At 38.6% G+C, this 19,377-nt stretch overlaps 3 protein-coding genes across 6 annotated transcripts; 1 reads left to right on the top strand and 2 right to left on the bottom strand.

Moving 5' to 3' along the window:
* The first annotated feature begins 607 nt into the window (after window positions 1-607).
* Window positions 608-7,487, top strand: LOC135632612 (uncharacterized). 2 transcript variants are annotated; one of them, XM_065141235.1, is made up of 9 exons: window positions 608-960; window positions 1,787-1,987; window positions 2,092-2,251; window positions 2,338-2,417; window positions 2,513-2,590; window positions 4,086-4,177; window positions 5,768-5,879; window positions 6,021-6,146; window positions 6,991-7,487. In XM_065141235.1, exons 1-9 carry the CDS (start codon window positions 670-672, stop codon window positions 7,111-7,113), a joined length of 1,263 nt encoding a protein of 420 aa, XP_064997307.1. In that variant the 5' UTR covers window positions 608-669; the 3' UTR covers window positions 7,114-7,487. The 2 variants fall into 2 exon arrangements, with proteins under 2 accessions (XP_064997307.1, XP_064997308.1); XM_065141236.1 differs by having other exon boundaries at window positions 609-960; window positions 2,149-2,251.
* Window positions 7,488-7,983: 496 nt separating this feature from the next.
* On the bottom strand, window positions 7,984-14,515 carry LOC135633766 (uncharacterized membrane protein At1g16860-like). 2 transcript variants are annotated; one of them, XM_065143647.1, is made up of 5 exons: window positions 14,289-14,515; window positions 9,748-10,792; window positions 9,114-9,269; window positions 8,728-8,939; window positions 7,984-8,436 (listed from the first exon to the last, which is right to left on the bottom strand). In XM_065143647.1, the coding sequence occupies exons 2-5, from the start codon at window positions 10,642-10,644 to the stop codon at window positions 8,244-8,246; spliced, it is 1,458 nt and encodes a 485-aa protein (XP_064999719.1). In that variant the 5' UTR covers window positions 10,645-10,792; window positions 14,289-14,515; the 3' UTR covers window positions 7,984-8,243. The 2 variants fall into 2 exon arrangements, with proteins under 2 accessions (XP_064999719.1, XP_064999718.1); XM_065143646.1 differs by lacking the exon at window positions 14,289-14,515 and adding an exon at window positions 13,195-13,419.
* A 241-nt stretch (window positions 14,516-14,756) lies between these two features.
* On the bottom strand, window positions 14,757-18,859 carry LOC135633768 (probable plastid-lipid-associated protein 8, chloroplastic). Of its 2 annotated transcripts, XM_065143649.1 has the most exons (5): window positions 18,652-18,859; window positions 18,299-18,422; window positions 17,816-17,995; window positions 15,824-15,925; window positions 14,757-15,011 (listed from the first exon to the last, which is right to left on the bottom strand). In XM_065143649.1, the coding sequence occupies exons 1-5, from the start codon at window positions 18,829-18,831 to the stop codon at window positions 14,986-14,988; spliced, it is 612 nt and encodes a 203-aa protein (XP_064999721.1). In that variant the 5' UTR covers window positions 18,832-18,859; the 3' UTR covers window positions 14,757-14,985. The 2 variants fall into 2 exon arrangements, with proteins under 2 accessions (XP_064999721.1, XP_064999720.1); XM_065143648.1 differs by lacking the exons at window positions 14,757-15,011; window positions 15,824-15,925 and adding an exon at window positions 17,213-17,623.
* Window positions 18,860-19,377: the final 518 nt, after the last annotated feature.

Genomic DNA, 19,377 nt, shown 5'->3' with positions numbered 1-19,377 from the left:
CCGCTCCCGCTTCTTGGCGATGGTGCGGTCGCGAAGCATCGCCCGTAGCAAACCTCGCGGCAGCGTCCGCCATCCCGATCGAAACCCGCAGGAGGAACAAGAATCTCCCTATCGGCCTTCTCTTGCTGCTCGATCGGAACCCGTCGCGTTGGCGGGATCTTCAAATGGGAGCGGATACCGCGTTGAAGTAACGGCGCAAGAAGGGTTTTCTCTTTATTTTATTTTATTTTCTTTTCCTCTATAAATCTTAAGTTAAATTTGATTAATATGTTAAAATATAAAATGTCTAAAATAGTGTCTTTATTAAAGATTTATGATTTTACTAAAAAACAAAACAATCTGTTTTATTTTGTATGAATTATATATATATATGTATATATATACATATGTATATATATGTATATGTATATATATACATATGTATATATATACATATGTATACATATATATATATATACATATATATATACATAGACATAAACATATACATATACATATACATATACATATACATATACATATACATGGAATGTAATAATTTCCAAGTGGAATATAATTTTCCAATATTGCTTAATGTACAGATGTCATATATATTCGAACCCGCATTCATTTGCTATTTTGCTAGGGTTTCCCCGGTGACGTTGTCTCCATCTCCTTCGAGTTTGCTCCATGGAGTCCCTCTGCGGCTCCGGTATCACCTCGGGGTGGATCGAAGCCTCTGTCGCTCACCTACCCGAGCGCTTGTCCCGCGTCGGAGCCCCGACCTTGCGTCTTGGACTCCATGGGGACAGAGGAAAGTTCGCTTCTTTGATGCTCTGGAGCCCTCCGCCGAGCCCTCAGAAGTGGGGGAGAAGGTGGCGGGTCCTCGCACATGAAGCCTCCGGTGGTTGTGGGGAGAACAATGGTGTTCCGACGAACGGGTTTAATGTCCTGATCAACGATGGCCGGGCGTTTCCTGAGGTATTTTGCGACGACGGTCTCGATGACTGAAGTTTTGTTTCTGTGGCATCTGAGGTGGCCTTTTCTGCCATTTTTCCATCACAGATACAACTTAAATCTCTGATTAGATATTCAAAATCTGTGATTGAAAACCTTATATCAATAGAGCCAGATAATTACTGTGCATCATTTTATGTCCGTACTCAACATATTGGTAGGTCTATATATCAACCAACAAAACAGAGGAACAGAAGCGACGAATAGATTAAAAATTCTCCTTTTTTTCCGTTAGGAGGATTGGTGGGGGCATTTTTGAACTCACGAGAGCGGTCCACAATCAGATTGGTGGAAATGTATCTGAGAATGCTACAGAAAATAGTATCAGAAACTAATGTAAACGAGCAATCCTTACCACAATTTGAAGACCGTTATTTTATTTTAATCATTTGAAAAAAAGAACTAACTGAGAAACCTTGGAGTCAACGATTAGATTTTATGTTTTTGGTTTAGTGTGATCTTTATCGACATCAATCCTGGCAAGTTGTTATAATTAGTTGCATTGTCAGCTTTAAAAGCTAGCATGCCTAATTTCTGTCGTTAGCAGAATCATTTACTAAAAAGCAATTGTGATAGAAGACACAGCTTTCATGTCCATGCAGAAAATCACCGTACTTGATTCTTATTGGTCACCTTCCACATGGGTGTTTTCTTTTTTAATTTTCTTTCGCCCATGTTATTGATGATGGGAAACGAAGAAACGTATTTCATGTTAAATTTTAACGTTAACCATGAGACTAAAAAAAAAAAATAGCAGAAATAATTTTGATGTTTCTTTGGCCATTTTTAGAATGACTCAGTTCAAGATGGAAGCCATGAGAGTTGCATCAGCGAGAAAAAGGAGATGGTACAACCTGTTGTTGTTGGAAGTGGAACAACTGGATCCAAAGCTGGGCTTTTCAGGACACCAATTTCTGGTGGTGTTCAAAGTGCAACAACAGTCCATGGTTTACCTCCACCAGCCTTGGCTGTTCGCAATCTAATGGAGCAGGTAGATTTAGCCCGAAATATAATAGTGAGGGATTATCGAAATATTTTTCTTCTTCCTTCTTTTCATGGTTTCCATCTGCATTTGGTCTTCTTGGGGATGTGTAGATCAATGCAGATGACATTCATTCTTTTTTCCTTTGCTCTTCATGTCAAAAAACCAAGGCCAAATTTGGACAACTATGCACTATAATGTCAGGGATGCATCATCACCGTGCTGGTTACCCAGTTGGTTCATTGGTTGATTTTGCACCTGATTCAATGGGGCGTAAGTATCATCGATATCTTAAAATTACATCCAACTGTACTACTGAAACGAAATTCAAAGCTTATTATATCTGTGTCATTGCACAGATCCTATTTTTTCATTCTCTCCATTAGCAATCCACACAAGGAATCTGTTGGCAAATTCAAAATGCTCGCTTGTAGTGCAGGTGCGCCTTAGCTTAATTGATATAGACAACTTTTAAAGACTTCTAACACAAGTGATGTTTTTATCTTTCCTGCTAAATGCAACTTTTGGCCGTAGATACCTGGATGGAGCTCTCTATCAAATGCACGTGTCACAATATTTGGTGATGTTTTCCCACTTGCAGCTGATGAGCAGGTTGTTGACAAGTTATATGAGTATTCTTTCTTTCCATTCTTTGCTACTTTTCAGAATAGTATACAACTTTTGAGTTTACTTCCAGTGACTATAATCACATATAAAAAATGCAGATATGTTATTTTACAATATATGAATACTCATATTATTTGCGACAGAGATGGAGATACTGATGCAGCGTAATGTTCTTGGTTTTTATTCATTATAAAGAGAAGCCCTCTATGTTAGATGCACATTAGGAGGGATACTGATGCAGTATTATGGGAATTGGTATGACTAGTCAATTGGTATAGGTTTTGCTAGGAAAATAAGGACTTGAAGTAGTGATAGAGTTTTGTTGCTCACATACGTAAGGGAAATTTTGTTCAGAGGGTATTATGGTAATTGGCATGACAAGTCAATTGGTATTGGTTTTGCTAGGAAAATAAGGACTTGAAGTAGTGATAGAGTTTTGTTACTCACACAGGTAAGGGAAATTTTGTTACTGCTTGGACATGGAAATTTTGTTCAGAGGGAGGAATGTTGGTGTTTTATTCCTTTGATAATGCAGCCTCATTTGTGGTGGAATTTTCTTTCAGTTTTTCATGTATCTCATGGCTGCTTCCAAGCAATCCACTGCTGATGCTGTCAAATAATCTGAGGCTGCTGATGGGCATAAATATCTGCATTTTCAGCAGTAAAGGACCAAAGACTAGGAGTGTAATCAGTCACATGAGATGGGCTTTTAGGAAAATCCTAAAACCATACTAATTGTAGATAATTGGTTCTCCCATTTATCATTCTTCCTTTGATTTAACAAATGAAAAGGTTAGTTGGAAGATTTTCTCTCCTTTTTTTTTTTGATAGATAATTGGAAGGACTTTTGTGAATCAGTTTCCCTTTCTGTTTTGTTTTGTTTTTTGTGGCATTAGTGCTGCTGACACTGGTATTATGATGTCATTAATATTGCTAAATGGTTTTAAAAACCTTGAAAATTAGTATACTAATGAAAATTAATGATGAAAATTTTATTGTATATTTATGAAATCTTATGTTTTATCCATTTCTTTCCAATTGACTTGAGCAAGATGGAGGGTTCAGATCGATACTTGCAATATATAATTTTTTGAGGCTTTCTTTCATACCGCCACAGATGATTCCTGACATATTTGACTGGTGTGAAATCTTCAGACAGAACATGCATACTCCCAATGGGAGCTCTTTTGGTTATAAATGTTACTCAGAAAATCCAGAAGTTTCTTGTGATTGCATCAAGTATATCCTGCAGAGTAAACTGGTTTGCTTGAAATCAGAAATTTACTACTTTGTTGTTGCATGGAATTTCTTTCTTACATATTTTGTCGAAGTTCCACTAGTTACTCTACATTTTCATGCTTAATTTGACACAATGTAGCTTAGATTCCTCAAATATTCTGATGAAAAATACCTTTACCTTTGCATTTTAGATAAGTAAAAGTTTGTTCCTAAAAACCTCAGGTTTTCTTTTCTACCTCAGGAATGGGCTCGTCGGCAGTTTGTTGCAAAGCACCAACAATGGGCATCCCAACAATGGGGCAACTTCTATTATTACAGGATGCAGAATATTAGGTTAGGCTTCAAACCTCTTTTTCCTGCTGTAGCTTGAGTTTCATAAGAACATAAATATATATATATACACACACAAACACACAATCATATGCCAGTGTGTTCATTTATCAGGAAGCCCTTGAATATAGTAGATAGTAGACAATATGGTCAGTGGCATACTACAAGGTTTGCAATTTCGGTTTGTACCGGCGTACCGAGGCATACCGATGGTATGTCAAGGCATACCGAGCTATATGCCTAAAATAGCTGAAAACACTAATACATATTGTATTAGTGTTTTCAGCAATTTTAGCTAAATTAGCTAAAAGGTCGGTAACAGTCGAAATTGATCAATAATGCTCGGTACAAGTTGGTAACGGTCGAAATTTCGACTGTTATCATTCGATACAATCTCGTATCGCCCGATATGGGGCCAAAAATTTGGTACCACCCGGTAATAGGCAGTCCGCGTGCCAAGACGCTCTCGAATTGGTACATACCTCTCGTACCGAGTGGTACACATCAAAATTATAAACCATGGCATACTAATAGGCTGGCTCCAACACAAGCAACTTCTATGATGTAATGGTTATTCTTGTAGTAGGAAAGTAACGAGAACTTTTGGATCCAAGAAAACATCATAACTTGGAATTTAATATATGTGAAACCCTACTTTGATTTGAACTCTCAGCACAAGGAGAGTTAAATTTATGATTCAGTTTCACTAATCAATCACACCTCCTAAACTTTGTTAGAATTCCGAAAATAGGAATTGAAATAGACTGAAGCCACCAAATGAAATCTTTCCTGATTTTAGTTATATCTAATCTGGTCAAAAATCTAAGTTTAGTTTAGAATCTTCAATTGACTTTTAGAGATGTTTGACATTGTTTAAAAAGCACTTCTGCATTCTATAAATAAAAAGAAAGAGAAAACAGCTGTTTGTCATTTTTCAATTAAACTACTTGCCATGTAAGAAAAAAAATAAGTTGCTTTTAGAGAAGCTATTGAGCAAAGGTTTTGGTTTATATCCTTATCAGCAAATATGTGAATAAGTTAATACCTTTTAGGAAGAGTCTTGTGACTTGTTTAAACACTGACGCAACATCAAACATACCCTTAAACCACACCTAAAATTCCAACGTACCTATTAATTGTTTTGCATTTTCAGATTTTAAATTCGGAGCATTTGTCTTGTCCGATGGCCCTTAAACCACACCTAAAATTTCAATGTACATATTGTTTTGCATTTTCAGATTTTTAAATTCAGAGCATTTGACTTGTCCAATGGACATTGTTATGTGAAGTTGTTCCAAACTGTAATGAGAATATATTAATTTTTAAGATTTTGTACCTTTAATATTTTTTGGTATTCTTAGCCTTTTCCCATCTAACAATGCAGGAACAGATGCAAAACTGCACCTGCACCTGTTCTTTGTTTTTTTCCTGAAACTTATATTCTTTTTCTGCTCTCTCACGCACACACATAAATTTTGGTGCTTTATTTCTTATTGTCTTCCCTCTATGCTTGCTAGATCAGTTCTTCACTTACGTGATATTCAACTGATGAATTACTTCTGCATGACTGATGTCACTTTTGACATGGCACAGTGACATATACTTCATTGGAGGATTCGGCACTGTTGCATGGGTAGATGTCAAGGAATATGAGGGCTTGAAACCCGATAAGATTGCTGCTGACAGTGGAGAACAAAATTTGAAGGTCAGCTTTACAAACTGCTACATATTTTACACTAAATGGCTGAGTTTTAACTTTATTACCGGTTTGATCTTGAAAAAGGTTTCAGTAGTGATAAAAAACCTGGCCCTCTTTTTGGCATTTGACTTCACATTTTCTTCATAGGAACTTAATGCAATCTTTTCAAAACCAATCAAGGATATCTTATCAACAGAAACTGAGATAGATGATGCTGCTTTTATATCTGTAGACAGCAAAGGTACTGATGTGCGGGTTAGGCAAGGTGCACAGGTAACTGCTGTTTCCCTTAAGTGTTGTTGAAGATATCTAATCCTTGTGATTGGCAGATCCAGTGTCAGTTTAACACCTTAAAGTTTTATAACATTTAAATGCCTGTTTAACCAATATGGTGTAGAAGGTGGCTTTAAAGAATATATCCAGCTTTGCTTGTGCTTTTATTACGAGGCAACATTGAAAGGGAAACACATGCCTTGGTTTGTGGATGCATCATTTCGCCTGGAACCGTCCCTTCATTAATTTCTTTTTGTGCTCTTTAAATTTGTTAGATCGCTTTAGAGCTGTTAGCATTATAGTGCTGACAATTGTTTTGCTTATTGCTTAGTCTCTCGAAGCCTCATCTCTGGAAAATATTATAAAAGCTTTAGTTGCTTGTAGTTTCAATTTTCACACATGCTCTTTGAGTTTTCCTACTCTCTTGATTGTCTGTATATGGTTGGACACGCGAATGATATAAAAGCAGCTCCCCTTTTCATAATATTCTAGTGGAAGCATCTTTCTTTCCTAGTTTTATCACTCTGCTTTTCTAGTTATAACAGACAGATGCTCTTACTGTTTCATGGACATTCAACCTTTCAACTATTTTTCCCTCCTATATGAGAAACCTGAAATAATGGTCATTTCTTATTTTGAATTTAGGTGGTCAGTAACTTATAAGGTCAGCAGGAAGCTAATCTTTTATAACAGTGTTTCATTATGTTTTAGTTTCGTTGTAGCTTCAGTTGTTTTTGATTGAGCTACTGTGCAAACCCTATCGCTTATGAGACCTTAGGTTTGTATATGGATGTTGTCGGTATTGAAGTGTGCTTGCTGAGGACATGTTTGTACTCCAATGCAGTTTAACATTCAAAGGATATCATTTGAAGTCGAACATGAAGTGCAGACTCTGGATGAAGCAAAAGCAGCTCTTCAAAAGATAATAGACAGGTCTTGCAGTTCAAGATCACAAAAAGGGAACTGAACTATATCTTCGTCATTTACGACAGTAACATCAACTTGTCATGAATATTGAAATGATCCAGGGACAGGCCATGCAATTGAAGGATTCTCTGGAATGACTTGAATAAATGAAAAAACAAATTTGTTCTTCTTTCTGCCCTTGTTTTCTTGACCTTCAAGGGGCCATGAAGATCTCCTCCCTTTTCCTAGTCTTGAAAGTATGTGTTCATAATTGTGGGCATGTAAGGAGGCTGACTCTGCAAAAGTTGAACCAAACACTTGCTTTCATGAATTTGAATCTCTTGTGGGTAGTGACCCGATACACAAAAAGAGCAGCTCATGTATCAAAAGTATAAATAAAATTAAAGCACCATACCAAAGTATATGTTCCTGAAACATGCTCGTTGTATTGCTTGTTTATGATCACCACTATTTGTGAATATCCAATGATGTTTACGTTCCAATGGCGGAGACAATAATGTATGCATGGATCTCGTTTTCTTGTTGTGTTCATGCATGCATGGATCTAAGAATTGCTAGTGATTTAACCTTTGAATGCATGTGGGAGATGAAATGGGAAGACGAGGAATCTGAGGAATTCCTACCACCACCAAGATTTTCTCATTTCCAAGCTTCTTAATTTTCTGTTCGCCTTTTCTCCAAGCTGACATTTTTTGCATCACATCCAGAAAGGAGTGGAATTTCAATGAGTTTTATGCAAATTTAAGCTGAATTTGAAGTAAATTTGCTGAGCAATAAGATGCAATTTTAAACAGAATTTTACGCGCAATCACGCTATGAACCGAAGATATGGAATCTAGTAATTGTCCAAAGAGTAAGCCCGGGAAAAAAAAATAAACAACAAAATTTTGGCATCCGACCTACAGGATGATTTCTCAAGACACAGGATTTGTCGAGTTTCTCTTCAAACATCATCATAGTGATCCTTTACACCATCTTTCTTACAAAATTATCCAATCTAAATTAACAAAAAGGGGGGAACACAAAGCTATACAGACTCAAGATACCAAGCCACCTCTTTAAATTGATAGATCACAATCTCTTCCAAGTAATATTGAAGCTAAAAACCAAACATGCAAATTCCAGAGAGGGCATAAGTAACAGCAAATATTTGGACATTAAACTTGTCCGTCACACCGGTATGACGTCAACATTTGAAGTGTCTTCACATCGTAAGACTATTCCGTTGAGGTTCGCTGGAGCTATGCACTTTGCCCACTGGCATCCTGTAGAAATGGGCTCAGACGGAGGAACTATCATCAAGACATTGTCGTTCTTTCGAACAACCCCCATTACACTTACAGTGCTGCCCTCTTTGACATAACTGCATCGAAAATGATCAAGTGATTAACCTAATGAATCCTGTAGAAAAAGATAATGTGACATGGTAATCCCTTCTCTCATCAGTTCCTATGAATAGTTTAAAACATGGGTTTGTGAAAAGGGATTCTGATGAGAAGACAATACTCCAACCAGAAAAGGGAATTATTCACCTATCAGAACAAAAAAGATAATCCTAGCATCTTCCTTCTTTTTGTCTACCACTGAAAGACCATGCAAAGAGCCAAAACAATAACTATCTGGTGATATACTAGCAACTATAATTTCAGATTACCCTTCTTTCAGGCGCATCTCGCGGTCGTCACTAGAAAGGCTCCTCTCTTGCAACCACCTGAGAAATTCAGGAGACAAGTCCTTGTTGTTTGGGTTGATGTCGACAATGAGGGACTCATCAACATATGGGGTCACCTTAGAACCATAACCAGCTTTGACCAGAGCTCTTAATCCAGATTGAAAATCAGATATATAAAAATCAACCACATGCCTCTGTATCACATAAGATGACTGAGAGAGTCAGAACAAAATAATAAAACTGGAGCAAACATGATTATTTATTAGTGTAAAAATTTCCAAATTATGATGGTTAAAATTTTCTCTGTTTTCTTTATTTCATATATAATTTATCTCTAATAAGTTCAGTTATTTTAAAAGGTGGCATACCTCCATTGTTCTTAATCCCCAAGTAAAACGTCGATGCTGGGGATTGGCAGTCTTCGAGTTCCAGCCCCTGTATTCATATAGGCCAGTAGATGTGTACACACATCTTGGAACCTTATGGTATGATGACTCGAGAGGAAAATTCCCACATGTAACAACCTGCAATAAGCTTAAGTTAAATATATAGAATTGCACCAAAGAACCATAAACTAAGGCAGGTAGGCAAACAGACAGACAACAGATACGCACACAGAAAGGAGTACTGGAAGTACATAAGAAATGTATTTAACAATATGCAGATTGCATCTTGAACTGAGAATTGGTAAATGAAAGGAAGGTTATAACTTAAACAAAAAAGGCATGTTTAGCAATACTTCACATATTAGACCATCAATAAAAATTCCACAGAAAGACAAAAGAAATAGTCGTTCAAAATTTTCATGGCATCTGCACTAAAATAACAGAAAATCCAAACATGCTAGTGAGTTCATAGGCAACCTAAAGGGCACTGCTTGCAAGAAACTGAGAGCAATTCTGATCATCATATGCAAACTTGAAAAGAATAAAGGTAATTACTGAATGCTCCCTTTCACGATTCTAGAGAACAATAAAAAAAAATAGTTTTCAACTTACATACCCCGGAGACCTTGACATATTGCCCATCTTTTGCAGTTCTCAAATCAGCATCAGGATACTGGGCAATGAATCCTATGATTGCTCTTCTTCCAAAACAAGTATTCCAAAAGGAAAGCATGACAACAACTCCAAGTATAGTTACAACAAGAAGAAGAAGAATGGGATTGTGAACAGCACCAAGAATAAAGCCACCTGCAATAAAACCCATCACAAACAACAAAATCACAGACCAAAGGATGGGCTTAGGAAAGCTCCCCTTGAACAACTGATCATTCTCCTGGCTGAGATTAGTGACGGCTTGGTTATGAACAATGGAGGCATTATGTAGCTTCATCGATTTAGTGGATTCCAGAGGTCCTGATAGTTTCCGGGGGGCGCCAGATGAATTAAGCGGCCCAGAGGAAATTGGGCCAGAGGTGATGAGACCTGTAGTGGGAAGCAGAGGGCCAGAATTTTGGCGAGCCATTTGGGTGACACCTCCAGATTGAGGCCCAGATGACTTCTTAACTGAATCTCCATGTTTAAGTGGCCCAGAGTTGGATTTCTGTCTACCGGAACCTCCAGTGACTAGTGAAGAACCAGAACCTGGAGCTGCATAAGAAAGAGAACCAGGATAGCTAGACTGACCAGAGGCATTAGGCATAATGGGCCCCGAGTTGGAAGCGGCACCACCAAACGATCGATTTCGTGAAGGGGCATTAGCAAGGGGACCAGATTTTCTAGACTTTTCCACATGAAGTTCAAACATCTTCCCAATTTCTCCAGACTTTTTAATATCTCCACCTGTATATGGCATGGCTGTGGAGCAAATTGTTGGAGGTTTCTCCTTGGGTTGCTCAGGTCGGCCTGACACATAGAGGCCATTGCTGAGCTGGTGTGATGGGAATCTGGAACCCATCAGGCTTCAAATGACAATAGATCTCGGAAGGCAGATGGCAGATAGTTAGTGTAGTCCACAGGGATCAGCACTGAGATTTAATATTTGAGTCATCATGAGGCTCAAATTGCAAGTTAAGCACAAATCCACAACTTAATCTTCAAGCACTCTGTTAAAGCACCAAGAAACCATGTCAGAGATGAAGAAAGCATGTCCAGGCACACTCTGACATTAATACTAATAAACCAATATGCTAATATGTTCAGGTTTCTTACATCAGTGGTGAAGAATACATGCAATGCAATTAGCCCATTAGGACATTATGAAGTGATTAGAATTTGAAAAGAACAAGCAACTTTTGTAAACAAAGCAAGGCGTCTCCAAGCCAGACGAGAATTTCAACATTAAATACGAATTAGGAAAATGACAGCAGAGGATGATAAGTGATAACCTATTCGAGCAAGAATATTGGGTTATATCCAAAAATTAGCATGAATTCCATTTTTAGCATTGCATCTAAAGACAAGCCGTTGCATGTGAATCATAAGCATAGGCAGGGAATTTTTCAGGAAGGAGAACAATTACAAAGCACAAGGGATGGAGATGACATAAAATTTTTTCAGAAAGTCCTTGTGCATCCTTCTCGTCTTCCAATAGAAACTGTATCTAAGCCCCGTACTTGCACAGTAATATCTTTCATACTATGAATGTCGTCCACTTCAAAAATTTCTTTCCATGTGAAGTTAATGGGAAAAGAATCTGCGGCCTAATAGCCTCGTTTTACCATAACTCCCCAGCCAGAGTTGATCTCTTTATTTCAGTAATATATCACCTTCGAGTAGAAAAAGGCATCTCAATAGATTAATTGCCTTTGATTCAGTTTTCAATCTTTCACACTGGTTTAACCATCCTTTTATAGCTACCTATGGGTCATCATTACAGATCTTCAAATTTATGAGTTCACATTGAAACCAACATCTGCAGAAGAGAGTCAAGAAACAATTGAGGGTGGCCAGAGAAGTTCTACTGAGCTTCCTATATTGAATTGCAAACCCAAACTATGATTTTCTTGAAGTCAGGATGGAATATTTTTAATCATGACAACATTTTTTGCATCCAGAATACAAATGGAAGATTCAGGTTCCACATCCAGAATTGCAAACCCAAACTATGATTTTTTTGCATCCAGAATACAAATGCAGCGCTAAAAGTTCCACACATCCATTTAGTCAATCCCATGATGTTAAATTGCTCAGGTGGCAATAGTTGGAGACTGCTTATAAGGCTTAAGTGGAAGACCTAAAATTAATAGTCGACACCTAGAAAAGTTACCATGAAAATGATATAGATTATATGTGCATATAAAAATTAGGTGCAAACTTTTTCAATACGCATATTTTTTTATAAAACACATGAACATCACATGCGGTCTTCTTAGAATCACTTTCTGAAGGTCAGGTATGTTCTGATCATCCATTATCTCATAACAGCCATTCATGTTGGAAGATACTTCTTAAAATACAAAGACAACATATATAGGTAGATGCAAGATACAAGCATATTCAAATAATTGAATTTTAGCATCAGGCATCATGGCTAAAAAACAGGAATAATAAAAAGGATTTACCAACTACATGTGTTCATTGCACTAATATAGGACTATCTTTTTTCACTTAAAACATGTTCGAAGAACAACCCATGCCGCATTACTTAAAACGATAAGTATTCTTGTGTTTTTACCCTTTTTGAACTAAATCCTATTGCCTATTACTAGTCATTATTTATGGCCACTTACATACTATTAGGTGCTCCGTCAATTACTTGGCTAGAAACCGAAAAGCAGTGAAGCTGAGTGGATGTCAAAAGAAAAGGTACAAAGAGTAACACTCGATGCTTGCTCTAAAATAAACTATTAAGCCTTGCGAGGATTCAGATTCTTGACGAACCCATTGTTACCATTGCCTATGAACCAAATGCAGGATCAATTAGAAAAATCAACACATCTAGAATCGACCTAAGTCATAAAAAATTGGGAAAAACATGTACAAAAAAAGTCGCATCTTTTCAGCACAAGTCTCCAAAATCATAACTAGATCGATCACAGCGAAAATCCAAGATTCGAGCCTTTGCACTATTTCCAAGAATCAAGCTTTTGACAGATCGCAGTTATCATGTGCATCAATAATTTCTTCCCATTCCAAACCCCCCTCGAAATTGACCTCACGAGGCAACTAGAACTCATAACACCTCAATCAGCACCTACCAATGAGACAAAAGAAACACTTTTACAGGGGAAATGAACTTAAACGAAAAAAAAACCCTGCTTGCTTGATTCCCCTCTCTCCGCCTCCGAAGAACTCACACTCGGATCCAAGTCTCGGAAGTCGCAAAGAAAGCAAACCAACAGTCTAGATCCAAAACTAGAGGGAGGAATCAAAACCCGCACTCCCCATACTAATTAGAACCTAACAAGCAATACCCAATTACAAGCGGGGACTCGAGATGCTGCTGTCAACGCCCCCAACAAACCACTCAAAAGGAAACCAAACAAGAGAGAGAAAGCTCCCCTACCTCAACGAATTTCCGCGCGCGTTGGATGAACTTAAGAGCCTTCGGGCGGATCATAAGCAGGCGGAAAATGGAGCTAAACTGCTACAAAATCGCCGCAGAGAGATGTGGACGGACCCAAACAGAACCTCGACACAGAGAGAGAGAGAGAGAGCGTGGAGGCAGAGCAAGAAATAACAGGGGGGAGAGAGAGAGAGAGAGAGAGAGAGAGGAGTACAGCTTCCAGCTTCACTGTCTCACCTGGGTATTGGGCTGTAACTTTCTAATGGATACTCTTTTCATGAAATGACCATAATAGCCTTAGGGTTTCCCATCACACTCCTCTTCCTAATGTTTTCTAAGAAAAAAAAAATTATTATTATTTTTTATGCCATTTGCATAATGAAAATAAGTGAAAATTGATAAGAACATTTTAAGCCATTCTTGAAAAAAACAATTTTGTAATTCCACAACTAAGGATGTGTGTACTTCCAAACAAATACCATTTAATAATACTAAGTAAGTGTCACCACTTTGTCTTTGTTTAATCTCAACCATTTTCGTCATTTGGTCCTCAGAACTATTATTTTATATCATGGAGAGCGTGCATCTCTGTCGGCTGTCCACAAATTGCAATTTATATGTATCACTGTCATTTATTTTCCTTTATGTTTTTTTTTCTTTTTCCCTAATGTATCTTTCGTTAAATTGTTATTTTTATATAGTATAATAATAATAATAATAATTTGATGGTTTTCATTATATACACAGAGAGGAAGGAAAGTATAATTTTATCCTTACGTAATCTCATCCATATAAACTTCAAACTGAAACTTAGGCTTATTCTATCACATCGAGTTTCGATCCGACCACAAATACAAGTCTCGTGTTAGGTGGCCGCATTCAGCTGCGGCGGACAGAGTTGATGGTGTTGGGTGGCGTTGCCATGAGAGCAATCACCACCTCCTTCCTTGCATGAGGACTTCTTTTTGGAATCATTGTGCGTGGTTGGGGATTAGAAAAGACTAAGGAGGTCAATCCAGCTAAGTATCTTTAATCTTTGTCGATCCAGCTAGCTAAGGAGATTAAATATAATGGGGGTTAGAAGGAGGAGCTACCGATGTGGCTTTCAGGGAAGGAAGGAAGGAAGCAGCGAGCATGGTCCTCCTGTAAAGCAAAGCAGCATGATGTGAGTCACATTATTTTGTGCCAATGGCTGCAGCTACTCCCAGCAGTTTGTACTGGCAGCAGTGTCGTCATCACATGGCCTCCTCATGGTTTTGGTGATACCATCACCTGGTTTGCCATCTGCAGGTTGCCCCCACCGAGAGACAAGCAGAACTGTGCTGCTCTGGTCTGCAACCAGAGCTCACAGTTTTGGGGGAGGGATCAGTTCATGTGGCATATGAGGGGTCGCGATGGCTTCGCTGACAGCAAGTGGATAAAATTTTTTTTGAAGCTGAGGCTTACCCACCATGAGCTACAGCGTTTGCCACCATCACTCTCGGGGGTTCAACTCATCGATGCATGCGTTGCACAGGTTTCTCTGCCACCTTGATGCATGATTGGACTGCAAAACAATTTGAGAAACACAACATCAGCAAAATCAAAGTCGGGATACAGATTAAGGCAAAGGGGAAAAAATGGTATGTGGATTCTGTTGTGGTAGATGAGGAAATATAAGTTTCAGAGTCGATCAACCAGCTGGGGAGAACTGATGCAGGGGAGAAATGGATTAGGTAGAACCTTGTGGTCAACGAAATTATAAATTTCAAGAGAGACAAGTTTGATCTGTCGTTGCTCTCACAAAAAACATTACTTGCTCCATCTAGTCAAACATCCTGTCAAACAACCATTCACAAAATGATATTTAATAATTTGATCTCAAGATTCTTCCTTTAGAAAAAGGAAGGAAGAAAGAGAGGGAACAAGCATGTCTGCTATTGACAGAAGGGGAGGGGGAGGAGGTATCAGTCTAAGTTTAGACTGGGCCAAGGATGTCTGCATTCACAAAGTGTAAGCTTTGGGTAGAATCAAGTTTATTTATATACAAAAAGACTGTGTCATCTTGTATATACATATACAAGATTATGAAGTTTCTTTTTTACTAAGAATATTAGTTTGTACTAATATCAGTGACCAAAAAAAAAAAAGATACGCAGAGTGAAGTCCAAATAGTTGAGATATTGAAGTTTGTTGTTGAACAACTTGCATCTCATAAATATCCAAGATTGTTAATAATAATGAAGTTTTTCTTTTACTAAGAATATTAGTTTAAACTAATATCAATTATGAAAAAGGGATTCATATAGCCAACTCCAAAATCCAAAAAGTTGAGACATTATGGTTTGTTGTTGTGTTGCATACATAACAAGTGTTTTCCCATTATCAGCAGGCTTTCCTTGAAATTAATCTTGAATCAGTTGATGAAAAGCTATAATTGGATGGTGCACATTAATTTCTTGTTACCAACAGATGCAAAATGCAAGTGAATAAAATGCCTTTAAACGCAAAAGCTAAGAGAACTTGGTTGTTTCTTTCATCTTGTAAGAGAGAGGAAGAGCATTAATTAACCGATATGCTAACATAGTTTTATGAGGTCTCTGACATGTTTGCTTAAGATAGACTTTGTAAAGATTGTGTTTCAACTGACCTGATGTTTGCAAGTTTGGGTTCCAGAAATGTTCAGAGGACATTCTACCATCTTGGTGGTGATGTATGCCTTGCTCTGGAATTCCTTGTATTGTGTTTGAGTCTGCAAAGATGTCAATATACAACACAGAAATAGTACTAAGCAATAAGCATCCATTGCAATTTGATTAGTTTAGTTCCAAATAATTAAATCAAACTCATCCAGCAATCCCACCCAAAAAAAATAGTAAATACCAAAATGAAGTTTTTTAATGTTTCTAAAATAACTGAAACAGGAAAAACTTCGCGATTGTATATTATGAGCTAGCAGAAGACAAGAAATATTAACTGAAACAGGAAAGACAGGATAAAAAAACAAGAAACAAAAATGAAGTTTTTTAATGTTTCTAAAATAATCATCCATGAACAACAGTTTTCATTGAGGAATGAGTGACAATAGTTGGCTGCAAGAAACAGACTATGGTTTGCAAAATAAATCTGGAACATGTTTTTCTCCTTTTGAATCTTCATCAAACATACCACAGGCAAAATGACTGCATGGAGACTCAGCTGACCCCTCTTTGTAACCAGAGCATATCTTGTTCACTAAGCAGCTTGTTTTAGGTGAGGGGAAAAAATAAGAAAAATTCTTTTTAGCTCTAAGCTTTCAACTTGATGAGACATCCTTCTCATCATGTTTATTGTCCTTAATCAAGGGAGTCTTGCAGATATGTCATGCCAGATTTCAATGCAACTAAAGCGTTATGTTGATCATAGTTGTCCTTGATGTAGTTTACTGCTTTTCATGTTTTAACATAAATCAAATGGATTGTAAGATTATTTGAAACTACTGAAAATATGCATTCCCTCTCTCTGCCTCCAGGGCAATATTACAGATATTGACTCTCTCCAAGTCCTACATCAGGAAAAGTACGACGTTGCTCGATCTCATCTTGCCTTCTCATTTGCACAAAGATTCGCCCATAAGTTGGAGACAAGCAGAGAATATATTCCTAGACCACTCTTCTTGGAAGCCATGTCCTTACCTCATAAGCATTTTATATTGTTCTTGTGATCTGTTTTCTTTTCCTCTAGTAAAATAACTTCCATATTCCAAAAAACACTTCAGAGAGATCCTGAGGTTAGATATCTGAAACCAATTTCTAAGATTTTAGAAATTCCTAAGAAACTAATCAGAAGATGCATGACTGCAAAACCATTCACCAGCTTCTCCATAACTCAAAAAACAAAGTTAGCTGCAAATTTCTTTGAGCAGGTGAAAGATCTATAAAATGAAAGCTACAAAGAAAAGCAAACATAATTTGTCCTTGGTACAAAGGAAACATAAACATCGTTCATTGTGTTTCTGAATTTAGATCAATTGACATGCATATTTCTGGTGGAGCATGAATTCATTCACAAAATCGTATTATTAAAGTATCAAAATCTCCACAACTCTTGTTCTTCACCACCAGTCCTCAGCAGGTTGGTCGCAGAACAACCAATCAATGTAGCACTCTTTTTTGTGTTTACTGAACTGCACATAATGGATGTTTGGACCTCTTCTGATGAAGACGAAACACTAACAAGTAATATACAAACTCTAATGAGCCAAGGGACAAATTTCTCAGCTATCCTCGTCTCAGAAAGACAAAGAGTGAACCTCTTGATCCTAATCCAAGCCTTATTTTCTCATCAATATATGTTATTTGAAGCTTGACCTCGCTTTCACCACCGTACTGGAAGCCCAGTGATCCTACCTTCAGTTGAGGGGGTTCAAATATGACTTGAATCCATTTACCATCTAATACCTTCAGCTTACCTGGAAAACCATAAGGACTCCATATTATATCGTGAATAGCACAAATTCTTCACAATATCCAATTTGCATATATTTATCATAAAAATGTTATCTTGGTTGTATTCCAGCTAAGTAGAGAGAAGTTTGAATCATCACAATAAGCAAGGTGAAAACAGAACAAAGTGGAAGACGGAGATATCAGTGCACAATTACCTTTCAAGGACACTTCTCCATCGAGGAAACCAAAAGCAGAGAAGGATACTTTATTCCTCACAATATCAGGGGCTTCCACGACCTGCACCATTTCATTTGTCTTGAAGACAAGTCGTCCTATTGCGCTCCTGTAACCTCCTCCAGGTGATGTCGGCACCGAGCAATAGACCACATCCCAATCTGAGTTATATGACAAGACATGAGCTTGCGAAACCAATGACCGCAAAGTTCAGGCGAGAACATGATGATTTCATCACTGCCAATTTTTTCTAACTGATGGTGTGTAAAGGAGAGCTGCCACAAATCTTACACGACAAACTGGAGTTTCTAATAGCTTACAGGCAAGTCTCAGCATCTGAAATCCACGAAGGAGAACGATGTTTCAAGAGTCAATTAAGAGTCCTTATCTTGGATTCGATGCATGATGGTTTGCTGAGAACTTTAGATATGTAACTGCTGGCTTAATTGGATCTTGGTCTTTACCTCCAAATATGAGAGGGCACTTAACAGGCTCATCGACGCAGTATCCTGCAAGCTGACTTGCCACACTGGCCACCTCTTTGTGCTCGTCCTTCGTAAGCGAAACTCCCCGATCAGTTCCCTTCACCTACAGCAAGATGTGATTTTTTTTTGCTACACACAACGATTGATTTGGAAATCGTACCTTACAATGCAGATAATAATCATCAAACCTAACAGGGGAAATTTCAATCCAACTCCAAGCTCCCAACCAAAATGTTGTGGAGCTGATGCATATTCGATACTCTTCTTTCCTCCTAGATCTTCATTTCTTGCGCAAAAGGAAAAATATCTGAGATCGAGAAAGAGGACCGAACCTTGGAGAGGATGGAAGCGACGAGATCGTCCGGGGCCGCCACGAAGGGCTGCGCCGAGACAGAGGCGCGGACGATTGGGATCTTGCAGCGATGCAGTTGCGGAGAGACGACGCGCTGATTGGAGAGCGCAGGACGGGAGACGAGGGTCGCGGGGGGGAAGAGAGCGACCGACGAAGCCATTGTCGTGCCCGCCTTACCTCCTCGTCCGCCTTTGTGTCTCCTTATATATCTATTTTTTCTTCGTTTTGTGATTGGCTATTTTTAGATTTTGGATAGGCGGCGTGGGCCCAGGAGCTGGGAACATGAGCCATGTGGCGAGATCTGTGGCCCCGATTGGACCATGTAATATTTGATTAGTGGCCATTGGATTGTACGATGGACTGGCCTTGAACGTACCACGGCGTCGCTTAAGATTCGACTTGGGTTGCGACCTTGTATCTTGGATTTACAAGGCAGGAGCCGGAGGAGGGCGAGGCGATGGGTGCGGCAGACGGAAGGAACGGACGGGTAGCCGGCGATGGGACGCAGCGGGCGGTCGAAGGCGTGGCACGCGCCGCAGTTGACGAGGCGGGCCGCGAGGAAGATCGCAACGCTTGTTCGTGTCCGGTGCACCCGCCAGGAGGCGACGGAGGGCGGGTTATCTTCGATTCGGAGGGGCCGATGCCATCACCGATTCGGAGGGTTCGATCAGGTGACCCATGTCTCCGTGACGGTCAAGGACACAGG

The sequence above is a fragment of the Musa acuminata genome, chromosome BXJ3-3 (assembly GCF_036884655.1).
Source record: "Musa acuminata AAA Group cultivar baxijiao chromosome BXJ3-3, Cavendish_Baxijiao_AAA, whole genome shotgun sequence".
NCBI classification, from domain to species: Eukaryota; Viridiplantae; Streptophyta; class Magnoliopsida; order Zingiberales; family Musaceae; genus Musa; species Musa acuminata.
The sequence above is the reverse complement of the archived record's forward strand: the minus strand, read 5'-3'. Positions and strand labels throughout refer to the sequence as shown.

What these genes read in the sequence shown, in the direction of transcription:
- LOC135633768 (XM_065143648.1), bottom strand. Translation starts at nt 18,831, where the DNA reads ATGGCTTCGTCGGTCGCTCTCTTCCCCCCCGCGACCCTCGTCTCCCGT. An exon ending in GTGCCCTCTCATATTTGGAG is followed by an intron (nt 17,996 to 18,298) that starts GTAAAGACCAAG and finishes CATATAACTCAG; the next exon opens with ATTGGGATGTGGTCTATTGC. An exon ending in TGGAGAAGTGTCCTTGAAAG is followed by an intron (nt 17,624 to 17,815) that starts GTAATTGTGCAC and finishes ATGGTTTTCCAG; the next exon opens with GTAAGCTGAAGGTATTAGAT.
- LOC135632612 (XM_065141235.1), top strand. Translation starts at nt 670, where the DNA reads ATGGAGTCCCTCTGCGGCTCCGGTATCACCTCGGGGTGGATCGAAGCC. An exon ending in AATGCTCGCTTGTAGTGCAG is followed by an intron (nt 2,418 to 2,512) that starts GTGCGCCTTAGC and finishes TTTTGGCCGTAG; the next exon opens with ATACCTGGATGGAGCTCTCT. An exon ending in CACTTGCAGCTGATGAGCAG is followed by an intron (nt 2,591 to 4,085) that starts GTTGTTGACAAG and finishes TTTCTACCTCAG; the next exon opens with GAATGGGCTCGTCGGCAGTT.
- LOC135633766 (XM_065143647.1), bottom strand. Translation starts at nt 10,644, where the DNA reads ATGGGTTCCAGATTCCCATCACACCAGCTCAGCAATGGCCTCTATGTG. An exon ending in AATATGTCAAGGTCTCCGGG is followed by an intron (nt 9,270 to 9,747) that starts GTATGTAAGTTG and finishes AGCTTATTGCAG; the next exon opens with GTTGTTACATGTGGGAATTT. An exon ending in GAGATGCGCCTGAAAGAAGG is followed by an intron (nt 8,437 to 8,727) that starts GTAATCTGAAAT and finishes TTTTCGATGCAG; the next exon opens with TTATGTCAAAGAGGGCAGCA.